Raw genomic sequence first — 26,786 nt, 5'->3', positions numbered from 1 at the left:
TCATTCATTCATTCAACATGTATGGTTAGTCTCAGATCCCCGAAGTGTTTGTTGCATATCAACCGAGGCAGCGCAACTTCTTCTCTCGATGATTCCTGTGTCTCAAACATGTAGATAGTGACAGTGTAATGGCACACAAATTCATTATATAGTAATCCTCGGTTTTGGGGTCATGGTTTGGTACAGCAGGGACAACAAAAAAAAATGCACAAAACATTTGTCAATTATTTAAATAAAAAATGGAAACTTTATTTATTTAGTACATAAACATCTTTTAATTAAGCAGATATGTTTCACATCCAAAAATGAAAACTTCAACAGTGGCTCATTGGCCTAGTTCTTACTGTAACACTTAATGCACTCAAATACTGCCATATTATCAGTAAGCAAAAGAAATAACACAAATGTTAGTTAGGGATGCTGCTTTTTATTCTAAATTAAAAATGTGTTCAATTGTGGTTCATTTTTAAAAGGTTTGGATTTCAAATGTAGCATCTATAAGCACAACAGACCGTTTGAAGTACTCTGCCTTATGATCCTGCAGAGGGCACTCAACTATCACCTATGGCATGCCCTGTTGACCTGTCAGTAAACTAAGCTGGTAATGTCATGTTGTTTACTACGAAAATGGAAGATACAAGCAAGGAAAGCATGGAGCGAAGCCATCCTGAGCAGACGATGGTGACACCAAAGCATCTGAGCAGCTTCTGTCGACTTCAGCTGTCTAACTCTACAATAACCACAAATCTGTACACTGTCTTGCTAACGTTAGCTTGGTACCGAAGTGAGGCAGCCGGCATCGTCTGACTGCTACTATTGAGAACACTTAGCTTCAGCAGGCCGCTCACCAGAGGCTTGTAAAAATGCCAACACCGATATGATAGCAAGATCTATAGGCTAGGATGTGCCGATATGCGGCCTATTGGTGTGGTAAGAGAGTATGTCTTATCCTTTAGTGTCTGTTGTGTGTCATTCAAAATTACTTTAAAGGTGATTTTTGGGATAAGTGACAGCCCTAATATCAGCAATGCTCCTTTGTAATACTTCTTTATACACAGAAGCACAACTGACTGACTGACATGCACATGTAAACTGACAGCCTAACTATGGTCGCATCTGTGATAGACACAGCTACAGCTGGTAGACACCTGGTGCAATGCCAAAACTTTCTCTAGAATGAATAGTATACATTAATAGACTATTCTTTTCTTTTTTTAAAATAAACCTTTTTTATTGAATTTTTATTGAAAGTACTTGTCAGTGACTGTGTGATGTTATAGTGCTGCAGCCTTTAATCAATAGTGTCAGCTGAAGAGTGACAGAGAGAGGGGATGACATGCAGCAAAGGGAAACAGGTCGGATTAAAACCCTGGCTGTTGCAACAAGGTCTCAGAGTTGGTACAAGTAGCCCCAGTTCTATCAGGTGTGATATCCGGGCGCCCCCATATGTCACGTATTACAGTGAACATAATAACCTCACTCTTCAGCTTAGTAAATACATTTAAAACAAAAGTTAGAACAACAAGTAAGAAAGAAAAAATGAGATCTTATTCAGGGATAACTGAGAAAGTAATTAAATGATGTCAATGGGCTTCATATGCCTGCATTAACAACAGTCTCAAATCCAGCCCGGCCTGTTTCAGAAGATATGGTAAAAAACTAAAATCTTAACATATAAGAAAAATGGGAGAAACTTTGGGAGAAAATGATCTCAATGGGATTTATGTTACTTATAACTTTTAATTAACACAATTACTCTAACATCACTTTTAATACACAAGATTGCATTGCTTTGACAGAACAACCTCTTCAGATGTTTAGAGATTTCTTTCATTTTTAGTCCATATATAATTGGATTGAAGAGAGGATGATACAAAACAGCTTGTAAAGTCATTATTAAACGTACTATTTTTGGAAAATCGGATCCCAGTCGAACTATAATGATATCATATGAACACAAACAGGAAAAGCTGATTAAAACCAACAGGTGGGGTAAACAGGTCTGTGCAGCTTTTTTTCTGACATTTCCACAACTTCGATAACATATTACAAATATCCTGGTGTATGTGAAAAGTATGAAGAGCAAAGGCAAAAGCCCAAGACTTAGCACACCAAAAATACCATAATTATATAGTACTTTCGAAGTCACGCAGTGAAGACTGTAAATTGAATTGTTACATACAATTTCTTTTAAAGTGAACTTACAGAGTTTCATATCAGCACTCAGTATTATTGGAACTGCAACCAGACAAGCAGGCACAAGCCAAGCTAAAGCCAGGAAAATTCTCACTGTAGTTGTTGTCATGATAGTTGGATATTGCAGAGGTTTACATATAGACACATACCTGTCATAGGCCATGGCTGCCAACAGAAAGAACTCTGAACCCCTTAAGGAGTAACTTAGGAAAAATTGAAAGATACAGGCTGAATATGATATCATCTGTTTTTCGGATAAAAAGTCAATTAACAACTTTGGGTACATAGCAGTGCTGAAAACAACAGAATTCAGAAGCAAAGCTGCAATGAAAATGTACATAGGCTCATGGAGGTTGTTGTGCCTCCAGATAAGGCCCACAATGGTGAAACTACAGCAGATTATTAGAATATATACTGTAAGCATAACCAAAAAATAAAGATATCTGTATTTGCCCACTTCTACATGCCCATCAAGAGTTATATATGTTACATTAAGTTTATCATCCATTAATGTTGTATAAAATAAAGATTCAGTTATAAACCAAGTAGATTACATAACCAGCATACATCAATGGAAACTTAAAAATAACTCTCACTTTCATAAAAATACTAACATTCAGTCTGTACTGGAACGTCTTATTCATTCAAAGGTACCTGGCTTTGAAATGCACCTCATCTCTAAAAAAAATGAACTATAAGAGTCTGTGGAAAGTTTTTATTAGATTGCTTCACCCTCCAAGGATCTAATTAAACTTCCCACCAAATATATTCTAATATGTAAAGAACTTCCAGAACTCACAGCATTGTTTGACTTCTTTTGTTGTATGTTTACAGTACTGTTCAACTGTAGGTACCACTGGGACTTTGTTCATTATGTTTGCTTGAACTGAACTTTTACTGTGAAATGTATCTCGTTAAGTTTACCTACTAGTTGCACCTCTCTTCCAATCACTTGCTGTGAGTGCAGTTAATCTTGGGGAAAGACCATCATGGCATCGCCATGAATCGCCAAAGAATCCCTGCCTTCCCTGTTAGAACTTATTAAAGCATTTTACCTTTTGGGTTACACTTTAAACTGTGGCAAACATTAATCTATGCCTCTTCCTGGAAACTTTAGTTCAAATTTTCTCAAAAACTAGCCCTTTTGGCGTACCCTAGTAACTCAGCTTGTAGAGGTGGTGCCCCATGTACCAAGGCTTGGTCTTTGCTGCAACGGTCATGGGTTCAAGTTTGACCTTTGACCGCTCATCATCCACTTTCTCTCACCCGCTTTCCTGTCTGTCCTGTGAATAAAGGCAATAATCTGTCCCCCCAAATAAACTGGTCCTTTCATATTCTACAGATAAATCCTTTTCTAAGTGAATTTTTAAGTACATAACTGTGATATATTACTAGACCCATATACTGCCTATCAACCTTATGCCACAAACAAATTCATTCATTCATTCAACATCTATAGTTCGTCTCAGATCCCCGAAATGTTTGTTGCATGCACAACTTCTTCTCTAGATGATTCCTGTGTCTCAAACATGTAGATAGTGACAGTGTAATGGCACACAAATTCATTATATAGTAATCCTCGGTTTTGGGGTCATGGTTTGGTACAGCAGGGACAACAAAAAAAAATGCACAAAACATTTGTCAATTATTTAAATAAAAAATGGAAACTTTATTTATTTAGTACATAAACATCTTTTAATTAAGCAGATATGTTTCACATCCAAAAATGAAAACTTCAACAGTGGCTCATTGGCCTAGTTCTTACTGTAACACTTAATGCACTCAAATACTGCCATATTATCAGTAAGCAAAAGAAATAACACAAATGTTAGTTAGGGATGCTGCTTTTTATTCTAAATTAAAAATGTGTTCAATTGTGGTTCATTTTTAAAAGGTTTGGATTTCAAATGTAGCATCTATAAGCACAACAGACCGTTTGAAGTACTCTGCCTTATGATCCTGCAGAGGGCACTCAACTATCACCTATGGCATGCCCTGTTGACCTGTCAGTAAACTAAGCTGGTAATGTCATGTTGTTTACTACGAAAATGGAAGATACAAGCAAGGAAAGCATGGAGCGAAGCCATCCTGAGCAGACGATGGTGACACCAAAGCATCTGAGCAGCTTCTGTCGACTTCAGCTGTCTAACTCTACAATAACCACAAATCTGTACACTGTCTTGCTAACGTTAGCTTGGTACCGAAGTGAGGCAGCCGGCATCGTCTGACTGCTACTATTGAGAACACTTAGCTTCAGCAGGCCGCTCACCAGAGGCTTGTAAAAATGCCAACACCGATATGATAGCAAGATCTATAGGCTAGGATGTGCCGATATGCGGCCTATTGGTGTGGTAAGAGAGTATGTCTTATCCTTTAGTGTCTGTTGTGTGTCATTCAAAATTACTTTAAAGGTGATTTTTGGGATAAGTGACAGCCCTAATATCAGCAATGCTCCTTTGTAATACTTCTTTATACACAGAAGCACAACTGACTGACTGACATGCACATGTAAACTGACAGCCTAACTATGGTCGCATCTGTGATAGACACAGCTACAGCTGGTAGACACCTGGTGCAATGCCAAAACTTTCTCTAGAATGAGTAGTATACATTAATAGACTATTCTTTTCTTTTTTTAAATACACTTTGTTTATTGATTTTTTATTGAAAGTACTTGTCAGTGACTGTGTGATGTTATAGTGCTGCAGCCTTTAATCAATAGTGTCAGCTGAAGAGTGACAGAGAGAGGGGATGACATGCAGCAAAGGGAAACAGGTCGGATTAAAACCCTGGCTGTTGCAACAAGGTCTCAGAGTTGGTACATGAAGCGCCAGTTCTATCAGGTGTGATATCCGGGCGCCCCCATATGTCACGTATTACAGTGAACATAATAACCTCACTCTTCAGCTTAGTAAATACATTTAAAACAAAAGTTAGAACAACAAGTAAGAAAGAAAAAATGAGATCTTATTCAGGGATAACTGAGAAAGTAATTAAATGATGTCAATGGGCTTCATATGCCTGCATTAACAACAGTCTCAAATCCAGCCCGGCCTGTTTCAGAAGATATGGTAAAAAACTAAAATCTTAACATATAAGAAGAATGGGAGAAACTTTGGGAGAAAATGATCTCAATGGGATTTATGTTACTTATAACTTTTAATTAACACAATTACTCTAACATCACTTTTAATACACAAGATTGCATTGCTTTGACAGAACAACCTCTTCAGATGTTTAGAGATTTCTTTCATTTTTAGTCCATATATAATTGGATTGAAGAGAGGATGATACAAAAGTGCTTGTAAAGTCATTATTAAACGTACTATTTTTGGAAAATCAGATCCCACTCGACCTATAATGATATCATATGAACACAAACAGGAAAAGCTGATTAAAACCAACAGGTGGGGTAAACAGGTCTGTGCAGCTTTTTTTCTGACATTTCCACAGCTTCGATAACATATTACAAATATCCTGGTGTATGTGAAAAGTATGAAGAGCAAAGGCAAAAGCCCAAGACTTAGCACACCAAAAATACCATAATTATATATTACTTTCGAAGTCACGCAGTGAAGACTGTAAATTGAATTGTTACATAAAATTTCTTTTAAAGTGAACTTACAGAGTTTCATATCAGCACTCAGTATTATTGGAACTGCAACCAGACAAGCAGGCACAAGCCAAGCTAAAGCCAGGAAAATTCTCACTGTAGTTGTTGTCATGATAGTTGGATATTGCAGAGGTTTACATATAGACACATACCTGTCATAGGCCATGGCTGCCAACAGAAAGAACTCTGAACCCCTTAAGGAGTAACTTAGGAATAATTGAAAGAGACAGGCTGAATATGATATCATCTGTTTTTCGGATAAAAAGTCAATTAACAACTTTGGGTACATAGCAGTGCTGAAAACAACAGAATTCAGAAGCAAAGCTGCAATGAAAATGTACATAGGCTCATGGAGGTTGTTGTGCCTCCAGATAAGGCCCACAATGGTGAAACTACAGCAGATTATTAGAATATATACTGTAAGCATAACCAAAAAATAAAGATATCTGTATTTGCCCACTTCTACATGCCCATCAAGAGTTATATATGTTACATTAAGTTTATCATCCATTAATGTTGTATAAAATAAAGATTCAGTTATAAACCAAGTAGATTACATAACCAGCATACATCAATGGAAACTTAAAAATAACTCTCACTTTCATAAAAATACTAACATTCAGTCTGTACTGGAACGTCTTATTCATTCAAAGGTACCTGGCTTTGAAATGCACCTCATCTCTAAAAAAATGAACTATAAGAGTCTGTGGAAAGTTTTTATTAGATTGCTTCACCCTCCAAGGATCTAATTAAACTTCCCACCAAATATATTCTAATATGTAAAGAACTTCCAGAACTCACAGCATTGTTTGACTTCTTTTGTTGTATGTTTACAGTACTGTTCAACTGTAGGTACCACTGGGACTTTGTTCATTATGTTTGCTTGAACTGAACTTTTACTGTGAAATGTATCTCGTTAAGTTTACCTACTAGTTGCACCTCTCTTCCAATCACTTGCTGTGAGTGCAGTTAATCTTGGGGAAAGACCATCATGGCATCGCCATGAATCGCCAAAGAATCCCTGCCTTCCCTGTTAGAACTTATTAAAGCATTTTACCTTTTGGGTTACACTTTAAACTGTGGCAAACATTAATCTATGCCTCTTCCTGGAAACTTTAGTTCAAATTTTCTCAAAAACTAGCCCTTTTGGCGTACCCTAGTAACTCAGCTTGTAGAGGTGGTGCCCCATGTACCAAGGCTTGGTCTTTGCTGCAACGGTCATGGGTTCAAGTTTGACCTTTGACCGCTCATCATCCACTTTCTCTCACCCGCTTTCCTGTCTGTCCTGTGAATAAAGGCAATAATCTGTCCCCCCAAATAAACTGGTCCTTTCATATTCTACAGATAAATCCTTTTCTAAGTGAATTTTTAAGTACATAACTGTGATATATTACTAGACCCATATACTGCCTATCAACCTTATGCCACAAACAAATTCATTCATTCATTCAACATCTATAGTTCGTCTCAGATCCCCGAAATGTTTGTTGCATGCACAACTTCTTCTCTAGATGATTCCTGTGTCTCAAACATGTAGATAGTGACAGTGTAATGGCACACAAATTCATTATATAGTAATCCTCGGTTTTGGGGTCATGGTTTGGTACAGCAGGGACAACAAAAAAAAATGCACAAAACATTTGTCAATTATTTAAATAAAAAATGGAAACTTTATTTATTTAGTACATAAACATCTTTTAATTAAGCAGATATGTTTCACATCCAAAAATGAAAACTTCAACAGTGGCTCATTGGCCTAGTTCTTACTGTAACACTTAATGCACTCAAATACTGCCATATTATCAGTAAGCAAAAGAAATAACACAAATGTTAGTTAGGGATGCTGCTTTTTATTCTAAATTAAAAATGTGTTCAATTGTGGTTCATTTTTAAAAGGTTTGGATTTCAAATGTAGCATCTATAAGCACAACAGACCGTTTGAAGTACTCTGCCTTATGATCCTGCAGAGGGCACTCAACTATCACCTATGGCATGCCCTGTTGACCTGTCAGTAAACTAAGCTGGTAATGTCATGTTGTTTACTACGAAAATGGAAGATACAAGCAAGGAAAGCATGGAGCGAAGCCATCCTGAGCAGACGATGGTGACACCAAAGCATCTGAGCAGCTTCTGTCGACTTCAGCTGTCTAACTCTACAATAACCACAAATCTGTACACTGTCTTGCTAACGTTAGCTTGGTACCGAAGTGAGGCAGCCGGCATCGTCTGACTGCTACTATTGAGAACACTTAGCTTCAGCAGGCCGCTCACCAGAGGCTTGTAAAAATGCCAACACCGATATGATAGCAAGATCTATAGGCTAGGATGTGCCGATATGCGGCCTATTGGTGTGGTAAGAGAGTATGTCTTATCCTTTAGTGTCTGTTGTGTGTCATTCAAAATTACTTTAAAGGTGATTTTTGGGATAAGTGACAGCCCTAATATCAGCAATGCTCCTTTGTAATACTTCTTTATACACAGAAGCACAACTGACTGACTGACATGCACATGTAAACTGACAGCCTAACTATGGTCGCATCTGTGATAGACACAGCTACAGCTGGTAGACACCTGGTGCAATGCCAAAACTTTCTCTAGAATGAATAGTATACATTAATAGACTATTCTTTTCTTTTTTAAAATAAACCTTTTTTATTGAATTTTTATTGAAAGTGCTTGTCAGTGACTGTGTGATGTTATAGTGCTGCAGCCTTTAATCAATAGTGTCAGCTGAAGAGTGACAGAGAGAGGGGATGACATGCAGCAAAGGGAAACAGGTCGGATTAAAACCCTGGCTGTTGCAACAAGGTCTCAGAGTTGGTACAAGTAGCCCCAGTTCTATCAGGTGTGATATCCGGGCGCCCCCATATGTCACGTATTACAGTGAACATAATAACCTCACTCTTCAGCTTAGTAAATACATTTAAAACAAAAGTTAGAACAACAAGTAAGAAAGAAAAAATGAGATCTTATTCAGGGATAACTGAGAAAGTAATTAAATGATGTCAATGGGCTTCATATGCCTGCATTAACAACAGTCTCAAATCCAGCCCGGCCTGTTTCAGAAGATATGGTAAAAAACTAAAATCTTAACATATAAGAAGAATGGGAGAAACTTTGGGAGAAAATGATCTCAATGGGATTTATGTTACTTATAACTTTTAATTAACACAATTACTCTAACATCACTTTTAATACACAAGATTGCATTGCTTTGACAGAACAACCTCTTCAGATGTTTAGAGATTTCTTTCATTTTTAGTCCATATATAATTGGATTGAAGAGAGGATGATACAAAAGTGCTTGTAAAGTCATTATTAAACGTACTATTTTTGGAAAATCAGATCCCACTCGACCTATAATGATATCATATGAACACAAACAGGAAAAGCTGATTAAAACCAACAGGTGGGGTAAACAGGTCTGTGCAGCTTTTTTTCTGACATTTCCACAGCTTCGATAACATATTACAAATATCCTGGTGTATGTGAAAAGTATGAAGAGCAAAGGCAAAAGCCCAAGACTTAGCACACCAAAAATACCATAATTATATAGTACTTTCGAAGTCACGCAGTGAAGACTGTAAATTGAATTGTTACATAAAATTTCTTTTAAAGTGAACTTACAGAGTTTCATATCAGCACTCAGTATTATTGGAACTGCAACCAGACAAGCAGGCACAAGCCAAGCTAAAGCCAGGAAAATTCTCACTGTAGTTGTTGTCATGATAGTTGGATATTGCAGAGGTTTACATATAGACACATACCTGTCATAGGCCATGGCTGCCAACAGAAAGAACTCTGAACCCCTTAAGGAGTAACTTAGGAAAAATTGAAAGATACAGGCTGAATATGATATCATCTGTTTTTCGGATAAAAAGTCAATTAACAACTTTGGGTACATAGCAGTGCTGAAAACAACAGAATTCAGAAGCAAAGCTGCAATGAAAATGTACATAGGCTCATGGAGGTTGTTGTGCCTCCAGATAAGGCCCACAATGGTGAAACTACAGCAGATTATTAGAATATATACTGTAAGCATAACCAAAAAATAAAGATATCTGTATTTGTGCACTTCCACATGCCCATCAAGAGTTATATATGTTACATTAAGTTTATCATCCATTGTATAAAATAAAGATTCAGTTATAAACCAAGTAGATTACATAACCAGCATACATCAATGGAAACTTAAAAATAACTCTCACTTTCATAAAAATACTAACATTCAGTCTGTACTGGAACGTCTTATTCATTCAAAGGTACCTGGCTTTGAAATGCACCTCATCTCTAAAAAAATGAACTATAAGAGTCTGTGGAAAGTTTTTATTAGATTGCTTCACCCTCCAAGGATCTAATTAAACTTCCCACCAAATATATTCTAATATGTAAAGAACTTCCAGAACTCACAGCATTGTTTGACTTCTTTTGTTGTATGTTTACAGTACTGTTCAACTGTAGGTACCACTGGGACTTTGTTCATTATGTTTGCTTGAACTGAACTTTTACTGTGAAATGTATCTCGTTAAGTTTACCTACTAGTTGCACCTCTCTTCCAATCACTTGCTGTGAGTGCAGTTAATCTTGGGGAAAGACCATCATGGCATCGCCATGAATCGCCAAAGAATCCCTGCCTTCCCTGTTAGAACTTATTAAAGCATTTTACCTTTTGGGTTACACTTTAAACTGTGGCAAACATTAATCTATGCCTCTTCCTGGAAACTTTAGTTCAAATTTTCTCAAAAACTAGCCCTTTTGGCGTACCCTAGTAACTCAGCTTGTAGAGGTGGTGCCCCATGTACCAAGGCTTGGTCTTTGCTGCAACGGTCATGGGTTCAAGTTTGACCTTTGACCGCTCATCATCCACTTTCTCTCACCCGCTTTCCTGTCTGTCCTGTGAATAAAGGCAATAATCTGTCCCCCCAAATAAACTGGTCCTTTCATATTCTACAGATAAATCCTTTTCTAAGTGAATTTTTAAGTACATAACTGTGATATATTACTAGACCCATATACTGCCTATCAAACTTATGCCATATACTGATCAGGTTGTGTGACGTGCTACGGTAAGCGTACTGACTCATTTCCGGTTTCCTTCCTGCTCTGTGTACACTGTTTGGTGCTGTAGCTCTGTCAGTGAACGCTAAATCTAAATTAGTTTTACTCGTTACAGCGGTTATTCTCCAGCTTAACATTTAAACGTAGAATAGTTCTACCTAAACACTCGGAGTTACTCCTTCTTTTAGCGACTTTTCACTACTTTCAAAGTTTTTCATACACTCTAGTTTCATTAGCATTAGCAGTTAGCTATGGCTTCTCCCTCTCCCTCTCCTCTGTCCTGCTCAGTGTGTCAGATGTTCAGTTATTCCTCTGCCTCCTTTAAAGATAATGGTACCTGTATTAAATGTAGTTTATTTACTGCGCTGGAGGCGAGGCTTAGTGAGTTAGAGGAACGGTACCGCACCACGGAGATATCTTTAGCCGCTATAGTTAGCCAGCCCCCAGTAGCCGGTGCGGTCCGACCAAAGGTAGCTTCTGTTAGATCTGTAGATCCTCCGGTGTTTCCAATACATTTTCCCCACTCAGCGACACACCCGCTGAGGAACCAACTCTGATTATTGGCAGCTCCATAGTCAGAAACGTGAAGTTAGCGAAGCCAGCGGCCATAGTTAAATGTATCCCTGGGGCCAGAGCGGGCGACATTGAATCAAATTTAAAACTGCTGGCTAAAGGTAAACGTAAATACAGTAAGATTGTTATCCACGTCGGCGGTAATGACACCCGTTTTACGCCAATTGGAGGTCACTAAGATTAATGTGGAGTCGGTGTGTAATTATGACAAGACAATGTCGGACTCCGTAGTTTTCTCTGGACCCCTGCCCAATTCAATTCAATTCAATTCAATTCAATTTTATTTGTATAGCGCCAATTCATAACAGAAGTTATCTCAGGACACTTTTCAAATAGAGCAGGTCTAGACCGAACTCTTTAACATTAATTACAGAGACCCAACAGTACCACCATGAGCAAGCACTTGGCGACAAGGGCAAGGAAAAACTGCCTGTTAAAAGGCAGAAACCTAGGACAGATCCTCCGGCTCTAGGTGGGTGGTCGTCTGTCTCGACCAGTTGGGGTGAGAGAGAGAGAGAGAGAGAGAGAGAGCGACAGACAGACAGACAGGTGCACAGCAACAACAGTATTGGCAATGGCAGTCAAGCAGGACCATGGCAGGAGGCTCCACCAGGATCCATGAGAACCTGCGAGACGAGAAAGCACAAGAACTCCGGGGAAGAAGTGGAGTTAGTAACATGCATTAAAGGGACATGAATGAGTGCAGAAAGAGAGAGGAAGAGAGTAGCTCAGTGCGCCATGGGAAATCCCCCGATAGTCTAGGCCTATAGCAGCATAACTAAGGGATGGTTCAGGACTCACCTGATCCAGCCCTAACTATAAGCTTTATCAAAGAGGAATGTCTTAAGCCTACTCTTGAATGTGGAGAGGGTGTCTGCCTCCCGAACCACAACTGGAAGCTGGTTCCACAGGAGAGGAGCTTGGTAACTGAAGGCTCTGGCTCCTGTTCTACTTTTAGAGACTATAGGAACCACAAGTAGCCCAGCATTCAGAGAACGTAGTGTTCTAGTGGGGTAATAGGGTACTATGAGCTCTTTAAGATATGAAGGGGCCTGACCATGAAGAGCTTTATAGGTGAGGAGGAGTATTTTAAATTCAATTCTACATTTTATAGGGAGCCAATGCAGAGTAGCTAGTACAGGAGAGATGTGATCTCTTTTTCTAGTTCCTGTCAGTACTCGTGCTGCAGCGTTCTGAATTAATTGGAGCGTTTTAATGGACTTATTGGGACAACCTGATAATAAAGAGTTGCAGTAATCCAGCCTTGAAGTAACAAATGCATGGATTAGTTTTTCTGCATCTGTCTGTGATAGTATGTGTCTAATTGTTCTAATATTACGTAAATGAAAGAAGGCAGTCCTAGAGGTCTGCTTTATGTGGGAGTTAAATGACAAATCCTGATCAAAGATAACTCCAAGATTCCTGACAGTGGTGCTAGAGGCCAAGTTAATGCCATCTAGAGTAACTATATCTTTAGACAATGAGTCTCTAAGGTTTTTGGGGCCAAGAACAAGAATTTCGTTTTTTTCTGAGTTTAACATCAGAAAATTGCAGGTCATCCAGGATTTTATGTCCTTAAGACATGTTTGTAATTTAGATAATTGATTAATTTCATTGGGTTTGATTGATAGATATAACTGCGTATCATCTGCATAACAGTGAAAGTTAATGGAGTGATTCCTAATAATGTTGCCTAAAGGGAGCATATATAAAGTAAATAGTATTGGTCCAAGTACAGAACCTTGTGGAACTCCATGACTAACTTTAGTATTTATGGAGGATTCATCGTTAACATGTACAAACTGAGAACGATCTGATAAGTATGACTTAAACCAGGTTAGGGCAGTTCCTTTAATGCCAATTTGATGCTCAAGTCTCTGTAAAAGAATATCATGGTCAATGGTGTCAAATGCAGCACTAAGATCTAAAAATACAAGTACAGAGACAAGTCCATTGTCAGAAGCAGTCAGAAGGTCATTATTAACTTTAACCAGAGCTGTCTCTAGTGATGACATGTATAGCCGCATGTCGTCATTCCACCGCTGGCTGTCGAGGTGGTGTCCAGCAAACGATGTGGGCTTCATTGATAACTGGAAGCCTTTTTGGGGAAAACCTGGTCTGATTAGGAGAGACGGCATCCATCCCACTTTGGATGGAGCGGCTCTCTTATCTAGAAATATGGCGAAGTTTATCTCTAAAACCTGACAGTCCAGAGTTGGGACCAGGAAGCAGAGCTGCTGTCTTACACACTTCTCTGCTCTTTGTTCTATCATATGGCATTGATATTGAACATTTAATAGTCTTCCCACATAATCCTTTCCTATCTGACCATTATTTAATAACTTTTGAATTCATACTATTAGATTATAAGCCATTAGGCAAAACTTCCTACAGCAGATGTCTATCTGACAGTGCTGTAGCTAAATTTAAGGAGGAGATTCCTTCAGTGTTTAATTCAATGCCATGTCTGAATTTAACAGAGTCCTATAACGACTTTAGTCCCTCTGAAATTGATAATCTTGTCGATAGTGCTACAGAAGAATAGAAGAAAATAAGAATAACCCTAGGTTCCTCTTCAGCACTGTAGCCAGGCTGACAGAGAGTCACAGCTCTATTGAGCCACATATCCCCATAACCTTAAGTAGCAATGACTTCATGAGCTTCTTCTATAAAAAAATTATTACTATTAGAGAAAAAATTAATCACCAACTGCCATCAACAGTTATCAGTGGCTCTCCAAGTTCAGTGACTTCTGTCAATGTAAACTTAGACATATATTTTGACTGTTTTTCTGCTATCGATCTTCATCAGTTAACTTCAATCATTTCTTCATTGAAGCCATCAACCTGTCTATTAGACCCGATCCCAACTAGGCTGCTTAAAGAAGTTGTTCCCTTAATTGGCACTTCTTTACTGGATATGATTAATCTTTCTTTATTATCAGGATATGTACCACAGTCCTTTAAAGTAGCTGTAATTAAACCCCTTCTTAAAAAGTCCACTCTTGACCCAGGGGTTTTAGCCAAATATAGACCGATCTCTAACCTCCCCTTCCTCTCTAAGATTCTGGAGAAAGTAGTCGCCAAAGAGTTGTGTGACTTTCTACATAACAATAGTTTATTTGAGGATTTTCAGTCAGGATTTAGAGTTCATCATAGCACAGAGACAGCTCAGGTTAAAGTTAATAATGACCTTCTGACTGCTTAGTTAGTCATGGAGTTCCACAAGGTTCTGTACTTGGACCAATACTATTTACTTTATATATGCTCCCTTTAGGCAACATTATTAGGAATCACTCCATTAACTTTCACTGTTATGCAGATGATACGCAGTTATATCTATCAGTCAAGCCCGATGAAATTAATCAATTATCTAAATTACAAACATGTCTTAAGGACATAAAATCCTGGATGACCTGCAATTTTCTGATGTTAAACTCAGAAAAAAACGAAATTCTTGTTCTTGGCCCCAAAAACCTTAAAGACTCACTGTCTAAAGATATAGTTACTCTAGATGGCATTAACTTGGCCTCTAGCACCACTGTCAGGAATCTTGAAGTTATCTTTGATCAGGATTTGTCATTTAACTCCCACATAAAGCAGACCTCTAGGACTGCCTTCTTTCATTTACGTAATATTAGAAAAATTAGACACATACTATCACAGACAGATGCAGAAAAACTAATCCATGCATTTGTTACTTCAAGGCTGGATTACTGCAACTCTTTAATATCAGGTTGCCCCAATAAGTCCATTAAAACGCTCCAATTAATTCAGAACGCTGCAGCACAAGTACTGACAGGAACTAGAAAAAGAGATCACATCTCTCCTGTACTAGCTTCTCTGCATTGGCTCCCTGTAAAATGTAGAATAGAATTTAAAATCCTCCTCCTCACCTATAAAGCTCTTCATGGTCAGGCCCCTTCATATCTTAAAGAGCTCATGGTACCCTATTACCCCACTAGAACACTACGTTCTCTGAATGCTGGGCTACTTGTGGTTCCTATAGTCTCTAAAAGTAGAACAGGAGCCAGAGCCTTCAGTTACCAAGCTCCTCTCCTGTGGAACCAGCTTCCAGTTGTGGTTCGGGAGGCAGACACCCTCACCACATTCAAGAGTAGGCTTAAGACATTCCTCTTTGATAAAGCTTATAGTTAGGGCTGGATCAGGTGAGTCCTGAACCATCCCTTAGTTATGCTGCTATAGGCCTAGACTATCGGGGGATTTCCCAAGGTGCACTGAGCTCCTCCCTTCCTCTCTCTTTCTGCACTCATTCATGTCCCATTAATGCATGTTACTAACTTCACTTCTTCCCCGGAGTTCTTGTGCTTTCTCGTCTCGCAGGTTCTTGTCGATCCTGGTGGAGCCTCCTGCCATGGTCCTGCTAGATTGCCATTGCCAATACTGTTGTTGCTGTGCACCTGTCTATCTGTCTCTCGCTCTCTCTCTCTCTGCCTCTCTCTCTCTCTCTCTCACCCAAATTAGTCGAGACAGACGACCACCCACCTAGAGCCGGAGGATCTGTCCTAGGTTTCTGCCTTTTAACAGGCAGTTTTTCCTTGCCCTTGTCGCCAAGTGCTTGCTCATGGTGGTACTGTTGGGTCTCTGTAATTAATGTTTTAAAGAGTTCGGTCTAGACCTGCTCTATTTGAAAAGTGTCCTGAGATAACTTCTGTTATGAATTGGCGCTATACAAATAAAATTGAATTGAATTGAATTGAATTGCCACAAACAAATTCATTCATTCATTCAACATGTATGGTTAGTCTCAGATCCCCGAAATGTTTGTTGCATGTCAACCGAGGCAGCGCAACTTCTTCTCTCGATGATTCCTGTGTCTCAAACATGTGGATAGTGACAGTGTAATGGCACACAAATTCATTATATAGTAATCCTCGGTTTTGGGGTCATGGTTCGGTACAGCAGGGACAACAAAAAAAAATGCACAAAACATTTGTCAATTATTTAAAAAAAAAAGTAAACTTTATTTATTTATTTAGTACATAAACATCTTTTAATTAAGCAGATATGTTTCACATACAAAAATGAAAACTTCAACAGTGGCTCATTTGCCTAGTTCTTACTGTAACACTTACTCAAATACTGCCATATTATCAGTAAGCAAAAGAAATAACACAAATGTTAGTTAGAGATGCTGCTTTTTATTCTAAATTAAAAAATTTGTTCAATTGTGGTTCATTTTTAAAAGGTTTGGATTTAAAATGTAGCATCTATAAGCACAACCGACCGTTTGAAGTACTCTGCCTTATGATCCTGCAGAGGGCACTCAACTATCACCTATGGCATGCCCTGTTGACCTGTCAGTAAACTAAGCTGGTAATGTCATGTTGTTTACTATGATAATAGAAGATACAAGCAAGGAAAGCATGGAGCAAAGCCATCCTGAGCAGACGATGGTGACACCAAAGCATCTGAGCAGCTTCTGTCGACTTCAGCTGTCTAAATTATGTTTTATAACTAGGTTCGGGAACAAAGACCACGCCCTGCAATCATCTAATTTCCGCTCAAAACTTACTTAAGCACACCTTATCCGTTCACTCCCTCCTTGACTCATTTCCCACATGATCGGCGTCAGACAGGAAACACAAAAACATACCTCGAACCACAGAGTACAAGCTCACGCTCAACCAGGCCAGGTAGTATCAAACCCAGTACCTACCATTTCGCCTTCACAAACAACGTGAGCACAGGCATCCCTACGTCCCAGCATCTTTTCCCTCCTCTCATTTCTAACTTCCCTGTTCTTCTTCGGCTGCCTCTGCTCCTCCCATTCCAATACCAACCTTCTCAGGTGCACAGAGCGTGCCCACAAATACAATCCATGTATTTCTGGGCACGCTCCCAGCCACAAAACCCTTATTCTACTCCTGTTTCTTCATACGTAGCCCGTGTTTCTCTTCCTTAACACACCTCCTTTTTTCCCCACAGGTCCAATGTAGCTCAATCGTGGGCTTTCCCACCCATCTTCCATGCATAATAATTTCGATCCAGCCTCGGCATTACCTCCAGCATGGCCAATCCTTCCTATCATCCCTGTGTCACCACTCTCAGATGACAGATTTCCGTCTCATTACGTGGACATCGCAATTTAATTCCGCACGCCGAACTTTTTAACTATAAATTAATCTTTCATGACTAACTCTTGAAACCTATACGTAATATATCTTTTTATGTTCGTTCAAATACTGGTTCGCCTCTTGTTGCTGCAACAGTTAGTAGTTTTATTTCAGAGTCATCAGCGTGACATTAGTTTACACTCATACGCATTGACATCGCCATTCAATGCATCCGTCCGAACTTACCATCTCTCGTTTTGGCCCATTGGGACCCGGTCGTCCCTTCGTTCCAGGGTCTCCTCGCCTTCCCCGTTAATATTTAATGATAAATAATCTTTCATGGCAAATTCTTAAAATCGTATACGCAACATATTTCTTTTTACGTTTGTTCAAAATACCGATTCACTTCTTCGTCCAGGCAAGCAGGAAGCCTTGCAACGGCTAATAGTTATATTTCAGTCATCATCGTAACAATAGTTTACAGACTCATACGCATCGACCTCGCCATTTAATACATCCGTCTGAAACTTACCATCTTTCGTTTTGGCCCATCCGGACCTGGTCATCCCTTAGTTCAAGGGTCTCCTCTCCTTCCCTGTCGATACTTTTTTTTTTTTTTAACAACTTTATTTAAGGCATTTTCAGTTATAAAGACAAAGGTGAACATACATACATACACAAACATATCAGTTCACGTGAACATAATCCCGTACTAGTACCATCCCCACATACCCTCCCCTGGGACCAAGAGTACAAGGAAAAAAAAAAAGATCCAATGCTGCATAAGTGTAACATCAATAGGCTAGTCAGACAGGTTGACAAGAAAGAGGACCAAGATAACATGACTGGTTACAGATTTAACTTCTTTACATACTACATACAAGGGGAGACCACATTCTGGTATATGTGTCACAAGAGCCGTTCAGTGTGTGTCTTATCTTTTCTAACTGAAGTAGAGACAGCACCTCCTGAATCCATCTCCTGAAGGGTGGGCATTTGTTAGATTTCCAATTCAATAAAATCACCCTGCGAGCTATAAGGCTACAGAATGCTATTGCTCTCTTTTGTATATTAATGGTACATGTTTCTGAGGGTGTGACTCCAAATAAAGCAGTGAGTGGATTGGGTTTGAGGGGTGTGTTGCATAGAACTGATAGACAGTCGAAAATGGAGGACCAGAAATCAACTAAAGAGGGACAGGACCAAAACATATGGCCCAGTGACACTTGGTTGCCACACCTGGGACAGGTAGGGAGAACAGACGAGTATATTTTAGCTAGCCTATCGTTGGAGTAATGTAACCGATGGAATACTTTGAATTGTATCAGCCCGTGCCTTATACATATAGAGGAGGTGTGTATGTTGGAGATACATTTAGCCCAGACATCATCTAGTATCACAGTTTCCAGATCCTGTTCCCATGCTTTACGCGTTTTAGTGTGCGATGGGGGATCCATATTGTGTATTATATTATATACCTTGGAGATTAGACCCCTGTTCCATGGATTCAGATTTGATAAATCATACACAGAATCTCTGTTTGGCGGCTTGGGGTAAGTAGGGAAATGTTTGGAGGCGAAACTGCGTGCTTGGAGATATCTGAAGAAGTGAGATCTTGGGATATTATGGTCTTTTACTAGGGCTTCGAAGGACAGGAAGGAGCTCTCATCAAACAAATTGTCAAAGAAAACCAGTCCGTGCCGATGCCAACCGGCGAAATTCTGATCCGTCTGCGAAGGTGCAAAGAGATGGTTAAGAGAGAGAGGGGAAAGGCTATTCATCTGATCAAGGTTAAAGTGCTTACGAAATTGTACCCAAATTCTAATGGAATTAGACACCACAGGGTTAGAAAACGTCTTACTGTGTGTCTGCATAGCCAATGGAGCTGTTAGCAGCGAGATAGGGGATATCAATGCATTTGACGAAAGCTCCATCATCGCCCAGGCAGGCCCATTTTTGTCAGAGAAAGACGTCACCCAATATGCCAATTTGGAAATATTTGATGCCCAATAATAGTGTAGGAAGTTGGGGAGGCCCAATCCTCCTTCAGATTTAGGTCTTTCCAGATAGATCTTCTTTATACGAGGTGTAGCGTGGTTCCAAATAAAAGCTGAGACATACTTATCCAATTTAATAAAGAAATGTTTTGGGAGCCAGATAGGGATTGCTACAAACATATACAGGAATCTAGGCAATACTGTCATCTTGAGGGCATTAATGCGGCCCGCCAGCGAGACGGGGAGGCACGACCACCTCTCAATATCTTTTTTGGTTTGTTCTAATAAATTATCAAAGTTGGTCTTTTGGAGTGACTTAAATGAACTGGTCACATGAACACCTAGGTACTTAAAGGACTGATGTTCAATTTTAAAAGGAAATGTGTCATAGTTTAGTACTTTGCTTATATCATTTATGGGAAAAAGTAGACTTTTTGATAAATTTAATTTATAGCCAGAGAAACTCCCAAATTCCTGTAGCAGCTGCAGGAGGTGAGGTATAGATTGGCTTGGGTTGGCGACAAAAAGGAGCAGGTCATCTGCATAGAGCGCAGTCTTATGGGATGTGTTTCCTCTAGTGATGCCCTTGATCCTCCCATCCTCCCTGATTGCAATGGTCAGAGGTTCCATGGCTAAGTCAAACAGAAATGGTGACAGACAGCAGCCCTGACGCGTGCCTTTATATAATGGGAAATATGCTGATGTTGATTTGTTTTTACAGCCGACATAGGACAACTATATAAAATTTTGATCCAGTTTCTGAATGTTTCCCCGAATCCAAACTTCTTCATGACTGCGTGTAAATACTCCCACTCTATCCTATCAAAAGCCTTTTCGGCATTGAGTGACAAAATTACCTCAGGCTGCTGCGTGGAATGGGTGGAATACATTACATTAAAGAGCCGCCTTAGGTTGAAAAAGGGCTGTTGGCCTGGAATAAAGCCGGTCTGATCCTGATGTATAAGTGTTGGTATCACATCATTCAATCGGTTAGCCAAGGCTTTAGTCAGAATTGTGTAATCACAACAGAGGAGACTGATAGGTCTGTAAGATGAGCAGTCAAGTGGATTCTTATCCTTTTTTAGTATTAATGATATAGTTGCTTGGGTGAGAGTTGGTGGTAAACAGCCAGCCTCCAGAGTTTCGTCGTACATTGATTTAAGTAAGGGGACTAGTCTGGAAGAGAATGTTTTATAGTACTCAATTGGATACCCATCGGGTCCTGGAGTCCGCCCGCTCTGCATGGAGTTAATTGCAGTTTGGATCTCATTGGCGGTGAAAGGTTGATCAAGGGAGGATTGGATGTCTGGATTAAGAGTGGGAGCATCCAAAGAGTCCAAAAAGGATTGTATTTTAGCTGGATTTGTGTCCGCATCTGACAAATAAAGGTTAGAGTAATACTTTTTAAATTGGCAGTTTATAAGGTTTGGGTCAGATGTGGTTACGCCTGGGGCAATGTTAATCTCTGGAATTTGGGAATTGCTGGTTGACTGTCGGAGCTGGTGTGCGAGCATTCGACCTGCTTTCTCACCGTGCTCATAGAATTTCTGTTTAGTTTTAAGCAAATTGCTTACTACCTTATGGGTAGAGAGATTATTATATTCCATTTGTAACAAGATGCGCTCTTTGTGAAGTTCTGATGTGGAGTGTGCTGAGCATTTTTTATCGATGTCTGCTATAGACTGCTCAATTTCCACAAGGCGTTTATTGTGTTCTTTATTTTTATGTGCCGTGTATGAAATTATTTGACCTCTAATGTAGGCTTTGTGTGATTCCCACAGGGTGCAACGAGATATGTCTGGACAGTCATTAATTTCGAAAAAGAGGTCTATTTGTCCAGCAACAAATGTTTTAAATTCGGGACATAACAACAGAGAGGGGTCAAGCCGGCATGTTCGCCGCGGTCGGACGTTTTCTGGAAAGTGAATGTCTAATTGTACAGGAGAATGATCTGACACTACAATACTATGGTATTGTGAGTTGGTAACATACGGAAGGAGGTTATTATTAATCAGAAAGTAGTCTATCCTTGAGTAACTTTTGTGGACCGGTGAAAAAAAAGAGAATTGTTTTGAATCTGGATTCAGTTTCCTCCATGGGTCTGCAAGATTGTAGGAGTGCATGAAAGAATCAAGGACACCACCAGATTTGGACAGTTGGCTTCCCGGTTTGGGATTGGATCTGTCTAATTGTGGATGAAGCACACAGTTCAAGTCTCCAGCTATAATAAGCTGATGGGTGTCGACATCAGTTAAGGATGAAATTACTTTAGTAAAAAATTGAGGATCATCCCAATTCGGGCCGTAGATATTGACGAGAATAATGGGTGATTTATATAGCTTGCCAATTAATATGATAAATTTACCACTGGGGTCTTGGATTGTTTTAGTATGGCTGAATTGGACTCCCTTCCTAAATAGAATTGCAACACCTCTTGAGTTGTGGTTAAAGTTGGAATGATAAACCTGGCCAATCCAACTATTTCTCAGCCTTGTGTGGCTATTGACCTTCAGATGTGTCTCCTGCAGGAATATAATGTCTGGGTCAAACGATCTCAAATGACAAAAAATCTTATTACGTTTAACTGTGTTGCCCATACCTCTAATGTTCCAGGAGATGAAAGAAACAGAGCCAGGAGCTCTATGTATCTGTCTCTGTGATGTCATGTTACATTGCATTTGTAAAGATGTATCATGTCCTCAAGCCTTTGGAGAAAATGGTTGGATCTAATAATACAAACATACAGTACAAACAAACTCAAAGAAAACTTCAGAAGAGTTAAGAACAGGTTAGCAAAATACTCTTGGTGCCCTTCCTTAAAGGCTATCAGCCCACCCATGTAGGTTGCTCCATCACCAGATGAGCATACCATCGAACAAGAACACTTGGTGTTAACTTAGTCCTAGGAGAACCATGCATGAATAGAACAGTTAAAGAGATAATGATCCTCTAAGGTTAGGATTACTGGATTAGTTACTTTAGGTAGCTGCCATACACAAAATAATAATAAGAAGAAGAAGAAGAAGAAAGAAAGAAAGAAAAATAAAATAGTAATGATAAAAAAATTTTTTTTTAAATTGTAAATTGTAATTGAGGATTATCCGTCCACTCAAAGTAAAGTCTGTGTAATGGTTCATTGATAGGCGTCAGAGGAGGAAAAATTAAATAAATTAATAATAATAATAATAATAATAATAATAATAGAAATAAGGAAGAATGAAAATAAATAAGTGGATGGATAAGTAAATAAATTAATAAGAAGTGTTAGGAGGGGAAACAAGCTGCCTGCACATTATTGTTATTGGTATTAATAATACCCACTGTGCTCTGATTACAAATGAACCCCATGTAAATATTGACGTATTGGTTTATGCACCCTTTCAAAACTGTCCTGACTTTTTTTCCTGAGTTTACCGTTCAGATGAAAAGTAGATAGACTGTACATGACATTTTGTGGCGTAACAGGTTGTATGTGAGTGTGGGGTTTACAGTCCTTCAGTTACCTGTATCCTCGGTTTGCAAGTGACCGACAATGTATTGCTTAGCTTCAGCAGGGTTGTCGAATGATCTCTGTTCTCCATTTGGGCCAGTGATTTTCAACGTTGCGGGGAACAGCAGACCAAACCGGGTGTTAGGGCAGTGGCTCAGCAGCTCTCCCGCTTCTTTGAAGGCAGCCCGACGTTTCCTCACAGCAGCAGTGTAGTCTGGATAGATGTAGATCGGCTTGTTGTTATGTAGAACTGGACGCCGGCTTGACGCTCTTTTCAAGACCTCCATCTTCTCTTGAAAATAGTGAAACTTAACCACAATCGGTCGCGGGGGATCCCCCTGCTTGGGTTTGGGCAGCAGGCTTCTGTGAGCTCGGTCAAGTGTCGGAGTGTAGTCCAGACCCAGTGCGTCTTGTAGTAGCTTAGCCACTGACTTTTCCATACGAATATCCCCGAGGCTTTCCTCCACTCCGATAATTCGGCAGTTATCTCTGCGCCGTCTTGACTCTAGATCTTCCGTCTTAGATGTTAACTGCTTAACTTGGGAGGACAGCGACGTGAGCTGTGTCTCAAGCTCAACGACCCGGTCGGAGTAGTGGTTAGCCCCGTCTTCCAGGCTACGTATCGATGTAGCATGTAGCTTGAGCTCCTGGTTAGCCGTCTCCAGAGCTTCCCGTACTTCAGAGCGGACTGTATTTATTTCTTGACGTAGCTCGGCGGAGAGGCTCTCTATTTTTGTGTGCAAGTTTGTCGATAGTGTAGAGACTGTTTCCTCTATTTTGGCCAAGACCGACCATTCAGAGGTTTTGATGGCTTCCATTATGGAGGCGACGGCCAAGGTGTCTGTGGGCGGTCCTGCCTCGGCAGAGTCCGGGGCTTTGGCTGCTTGCCTGGGCCTTGGTTTACTTGACATGAGTGCAGGCGTTAGACAGGTAGAAAAAAGACAGAGAAAAGGAGAAAAAAAGCAGCTACTGTATAATAGGAGGTCTATGATACGCTTTGGTTAGTTGTTTGATTGTTTTTAGAGGATGAAATTTAACGAAGTTGTAATTTCCATGCAGAGCTCAAGGAAGATGCGTGTTTACATGTCGCTGCTCTCGAGCGCCCCCCTTCCCTGTCGATACTTATTTAACGATAAATAATCTTTCATAGCAAATTCTTAAAACGTATATGCAATATATCTTCCCACTTTCATTCAATATACCGGTTTGCCTCTTAATTCAGGCAAGCAGGAAGCCTTGCAATAGTTATTGGTTTTACTTCAGAGCCATCATCTTAACATTAGTTTACATACGTAAAAGCGTCGACCTCGTCATCCAATACATCCGTCTGAAACTTACCATCTTTCGTTTTGGCCCATCCGGACCTGGTCATCCCTTAGTTCCAGGGTCTCCTCTCCTTCCCCGTTGATACTTATTTAACGATAAATAATCTTTCATGGCAAATTCTTAAAATGTATATACAATATATCTTCAAACTTTCGTTCAATATACCGGTTTGCCTCTTAATTCAGGCAAGCAGGAAGCCCTGCAACAGTTATTGGTTTTACTTTAGAGCCATCATCTTAACATTAATTTACATACGTAAACGCGTCAACCTCGTCGTTCAATACATCCGTCTGAAACTTACCATCTTTCGTTTTGGCCCACCGGGACCCCATCCTCCCTTCGTTCCAGGGTCTGCTCTTCTTCCCTGTTGATACTTATTTAAGGATAAATAATCTTTCATGGCAAATTCTTAAAACGTATACACAATATATCTTTCCACGTTCGTTCAATATACCGGTTCGCCTCTTAGTTCAGGCAAGCAGGAAGCCCTGCAACAGTTATTGGTTTTATTTCAGAGCCATCATTGTAACATTAGTTTACAGACGTAAACGCGTCGACCTCGTCATTCAATACATCCGTCTTAACTTGTATCTCTCTCTTTGGCCCACCGGGACCCTGTCCTCCCTTCATTCCAGGGTCACCTCTCCTTCCCTGTTTATATTTATTTAACAATAATAAATCTGTTATGGCAAATTCTTAAAACATGTACGCAATATCTTTCTACGTTCATTTAAAATACCGGTTCGCCTCTTAGTCCAGACAAGCAAAGAAGCCTCGCAACAGTTAAACATTTTTATTTCAGAGCCATCATTGTTAAATTAGTTTTCAGACATAAACGCGTTGATCTCATCATTCAATACATCCGTACACAAGCAACCCTCATATCCACAGAGAACAGTTAAACTGCATTCAGTCCAATTGAATGCAAACAGCCACTATCTACCCACTCTAAACAACGCATCGCAGTACAATTCACCTTCCTGTTCCCCTCTTTCCGCGACATTATTCGTTCATCGTTGCCCGATCGCAGATCAGAGCCGGACACGCCTCTGATACTCGACCCAGCCCCGGGGCTCAGCAGCAAGGGAATCTACACATACCATATTCCGTTCGCATCCCAAGGCGCCGGTTGCCTGCAACATGTCAATCAGGGGACTTACGGGTGCTCACAATATCCAGAACTCTACTGCCGCGTTCGCTTTTCCCTGAATCACAACCAATGAGGCGCGGTGCCCCGTCCCATCCAACCACAACACACACTCTCACAGCTGCTTTGACCCGAACCTTACCTCAAAACCAACGTAGCCCTGCTTTTTCCGCCATATGCCCTAAACACCCCCCCATCCATCACCCCAAATCCGCAAACGTTCAACCACAGCTCTTGTTCCAAGGGCGTCGACAAGAGAAACAGACCTGTCCTCTAGCATGCCAAGAGGCCGGTTCGTAACAATTCCAACAACTTCAGAAGCAACATCTCAAGTTGCCATTAGCTCCTCACTTGCTCCTTCTGCAGCAGAGCACATGCAAGACCTGCATGTCCCCATAATCCAACTAAACACAGTCCGCATAAGTATCCGAATACACCAATAAAAATCAACGCTCGTGCCACCGCCTTGAAGAACCACCCAGATCGACAGGTTGTTAACCACCTACAACGATTTACACAGTCTTTACCTAGGTTTACAGGTCACGCCAGATTCCTCATGTCAGTCACCTCCGAGCCCGACATAGTTGATAAATTCCCGGACAGAGAAAATAAAGACGCATTCACAATGGGTCCATTCCCCAGTCCACCGTTCCCTACATTCAGAATCAATCCAACCCACGTTGCTTCACAAACATGACACACCAGACGACGCAAATCATGGCACCAGTTCCTCCCACCACGTAATGGCATTTTATTCTTTTACGACTACCACATCACTAAGCTGGAACACGTCCAGCTATTCACATATGCAGCACCTCCCACCAAAGTTGCTAATTGTGGCAGGTGGTTTTCAGCCTAGTGGCTGCTTGACTTCTCATCCCTGCCTTCTTACTCTGCTATCCGCGAAACGTACCCAGTAATCTTAGCAGTCATTCTTTGGGGTCACTAATGGTTTCAGCTTCAGCAGAGCATCAACTCATCACCCGAGATTCTTGCATCCCAGGTCTCAGAACGCAATCGCCGTCACGCTCATGCTTCTCGTTACGTTAATTCAGACAATCGGCACTAGCCTCCGACACCGTTCCAACTCCAGTCCCACCATCTTCAGCCTCCATCCTCTACTGACTCCCCTCAGATGGATAATTTGGTCGCCATTTTCTTTCACTCGATAGCTTCATCCCGTTCGCTTCCATCGATAAAATCATCATACCCACGCAATCAGTTTCGACACATCTGCAAATCCTCTCCAAACCAGAATTTCCCCAGAGCCATACTCGGGGCGTTCCCTTGCATCCGGGCCACATCCACTG

The 26,786-nt window shown here is 40.2% G+C and overlaps 5 protein-coding genes across 15 annotated transcripts in view; 1 reads left to right on the top strand and 4 right to left on the bottom strand.

Moving 5' to 3' along the window:
- The window catches only part of LOC127365057 (olfactory receptor 6N2-like), a 259,826-nt gene that overhangs the window by 117,262 nt on the left and 115,778 nt on the right, over positions 1-26,786 (top strand). For 3 of the 10 annotated variants that reach the window (XR_007885084.1, XR_007885083.1, XM_051402779.1), the window contains exon 1: positions 11,696-11,989. The exons of 4 other annotated variants lie outside the window; for them this stretch is intronic. The gene's annotated coding sequence lies outside the window, so the exon portion shown is untranslated. Of the gene's footprint in view, positions 1-11,695; positions 12,699-15,175; positions 15,673-26,786 lie in introns of those variants that run through there. 3 more of the 10 variants (XM_051402783.1, XM_051402781.1, XR_007885085.1) reach the window with 2 other exon arrangements.
- LOC127365055 (olfactory receptor 6F1-like) overlaps positions 1-26,786 on the bottom strand; it is a 57,261-nt gene that overhangs the window by 21,552 nt on the left and 8,923 nt on the right. The window contains exon 2 of one of the 2 annotated variants that reach the window (XR_007885082.1): positions 11,921-12,066. The exons of the other annotated variant lie outside the window; for it this stretch is intronic. The gene's annotated coding sequence lies outside the window, so the exon portion shown is untranslated. Of the gene's footprint in view, positions 1-11,920; positions 12,067-26,786 lie in introns of those variants that run through there. 2 annotated transcript variants of the gene reach the window in all.
- On the bottom strand, positions 225-10,126 carry LOC127365061 (olfactory receptor 6N2-like). The gene is made up of 2 exons (XM_051402792.1): positions 8,457-10,126; positions 225-1,225 (listed from the first exon to the last, which is right to left on the bottom strand). Exon 1 carries the CDS (start codon positions 9,933-9,935, stop codon positions 8,958-8,960), a length of 978 nt encoding a protein of 325 aa, XP_051258752.1. The 5' UTR covers positions 9,936-10,126; the 3' UTR covers positions 225-1,225; positions 8,457-8,957.
- On the bottom strand, positions 1,721-3,186 carry LOC127365059 (olfactory receptor 6N2-like). The gene has a single exon (XM_051402790.1). The coding sequence runs from the start codon at positions 2,702-2,704 to the stop codon at positions 1,727-1,729; it is 978 nt and encodes a 325-aa protein (XP_051258750.1). The 5' UTR covers positions 2,705-3,186; the 3' UTR covers positions 1,721-1,726.
- LOC127365062 (olfactory receptor 6N2-like) lies at positions 4,025-6,493 on the bottom strand. Its single transcript, XM_051402793.1, has one exon. The coding sequence runs from the start codon at positions 6,318-6,320 to the stop codon at positions 5,343-5,345; it is 978 nt and encodes a 325-aa protein (XP_051258753.1). The 5' UTR covers positions 6,321-6,493; the 3' UTR covers positions 4,025-5,342.

Source organism: Dicentrarchus labrax, unplaced genomic scaffold (assembly GCF_905237075.1).
Source record: "Dicentrarchus labrax unplaced genomic scaffold, dlabrax2021, whole genome shotgun sequence".
In the NCBI taxonomy this organism is placed as follows: Eukaryota; Metazoa; Chordata; class Actinopteri; family Moronidae; genus Dicentrarchus; species Dicentrarchus labrax.
Note: the sequence above shows the minus strand (reverse complement) of the source record. Positions and strands in the feature narration are given on the sequence as shown.

Coding starts and splice junctions, on each gene's coding strand:
- LOC127365059 (XM_051402790.1), bottom strand. CDS start 2,704: ATGGATGATAAACTTAATGTAACATATATAACTCTTGATGGGCATGTA.
- LOC127365062 (XM_051402793.1), bottom strand. CDS start 6,320: ATGGATGATAAACTTAATGTAACATATATAACTCTTGATGGGCATGTA.
- LOC127365061 (XM_051402792.1), bottom strand. CDS start 9,935: ATGGATGATAAACTTAATGTAACATATATAACTCTTGATGGGCATGTG.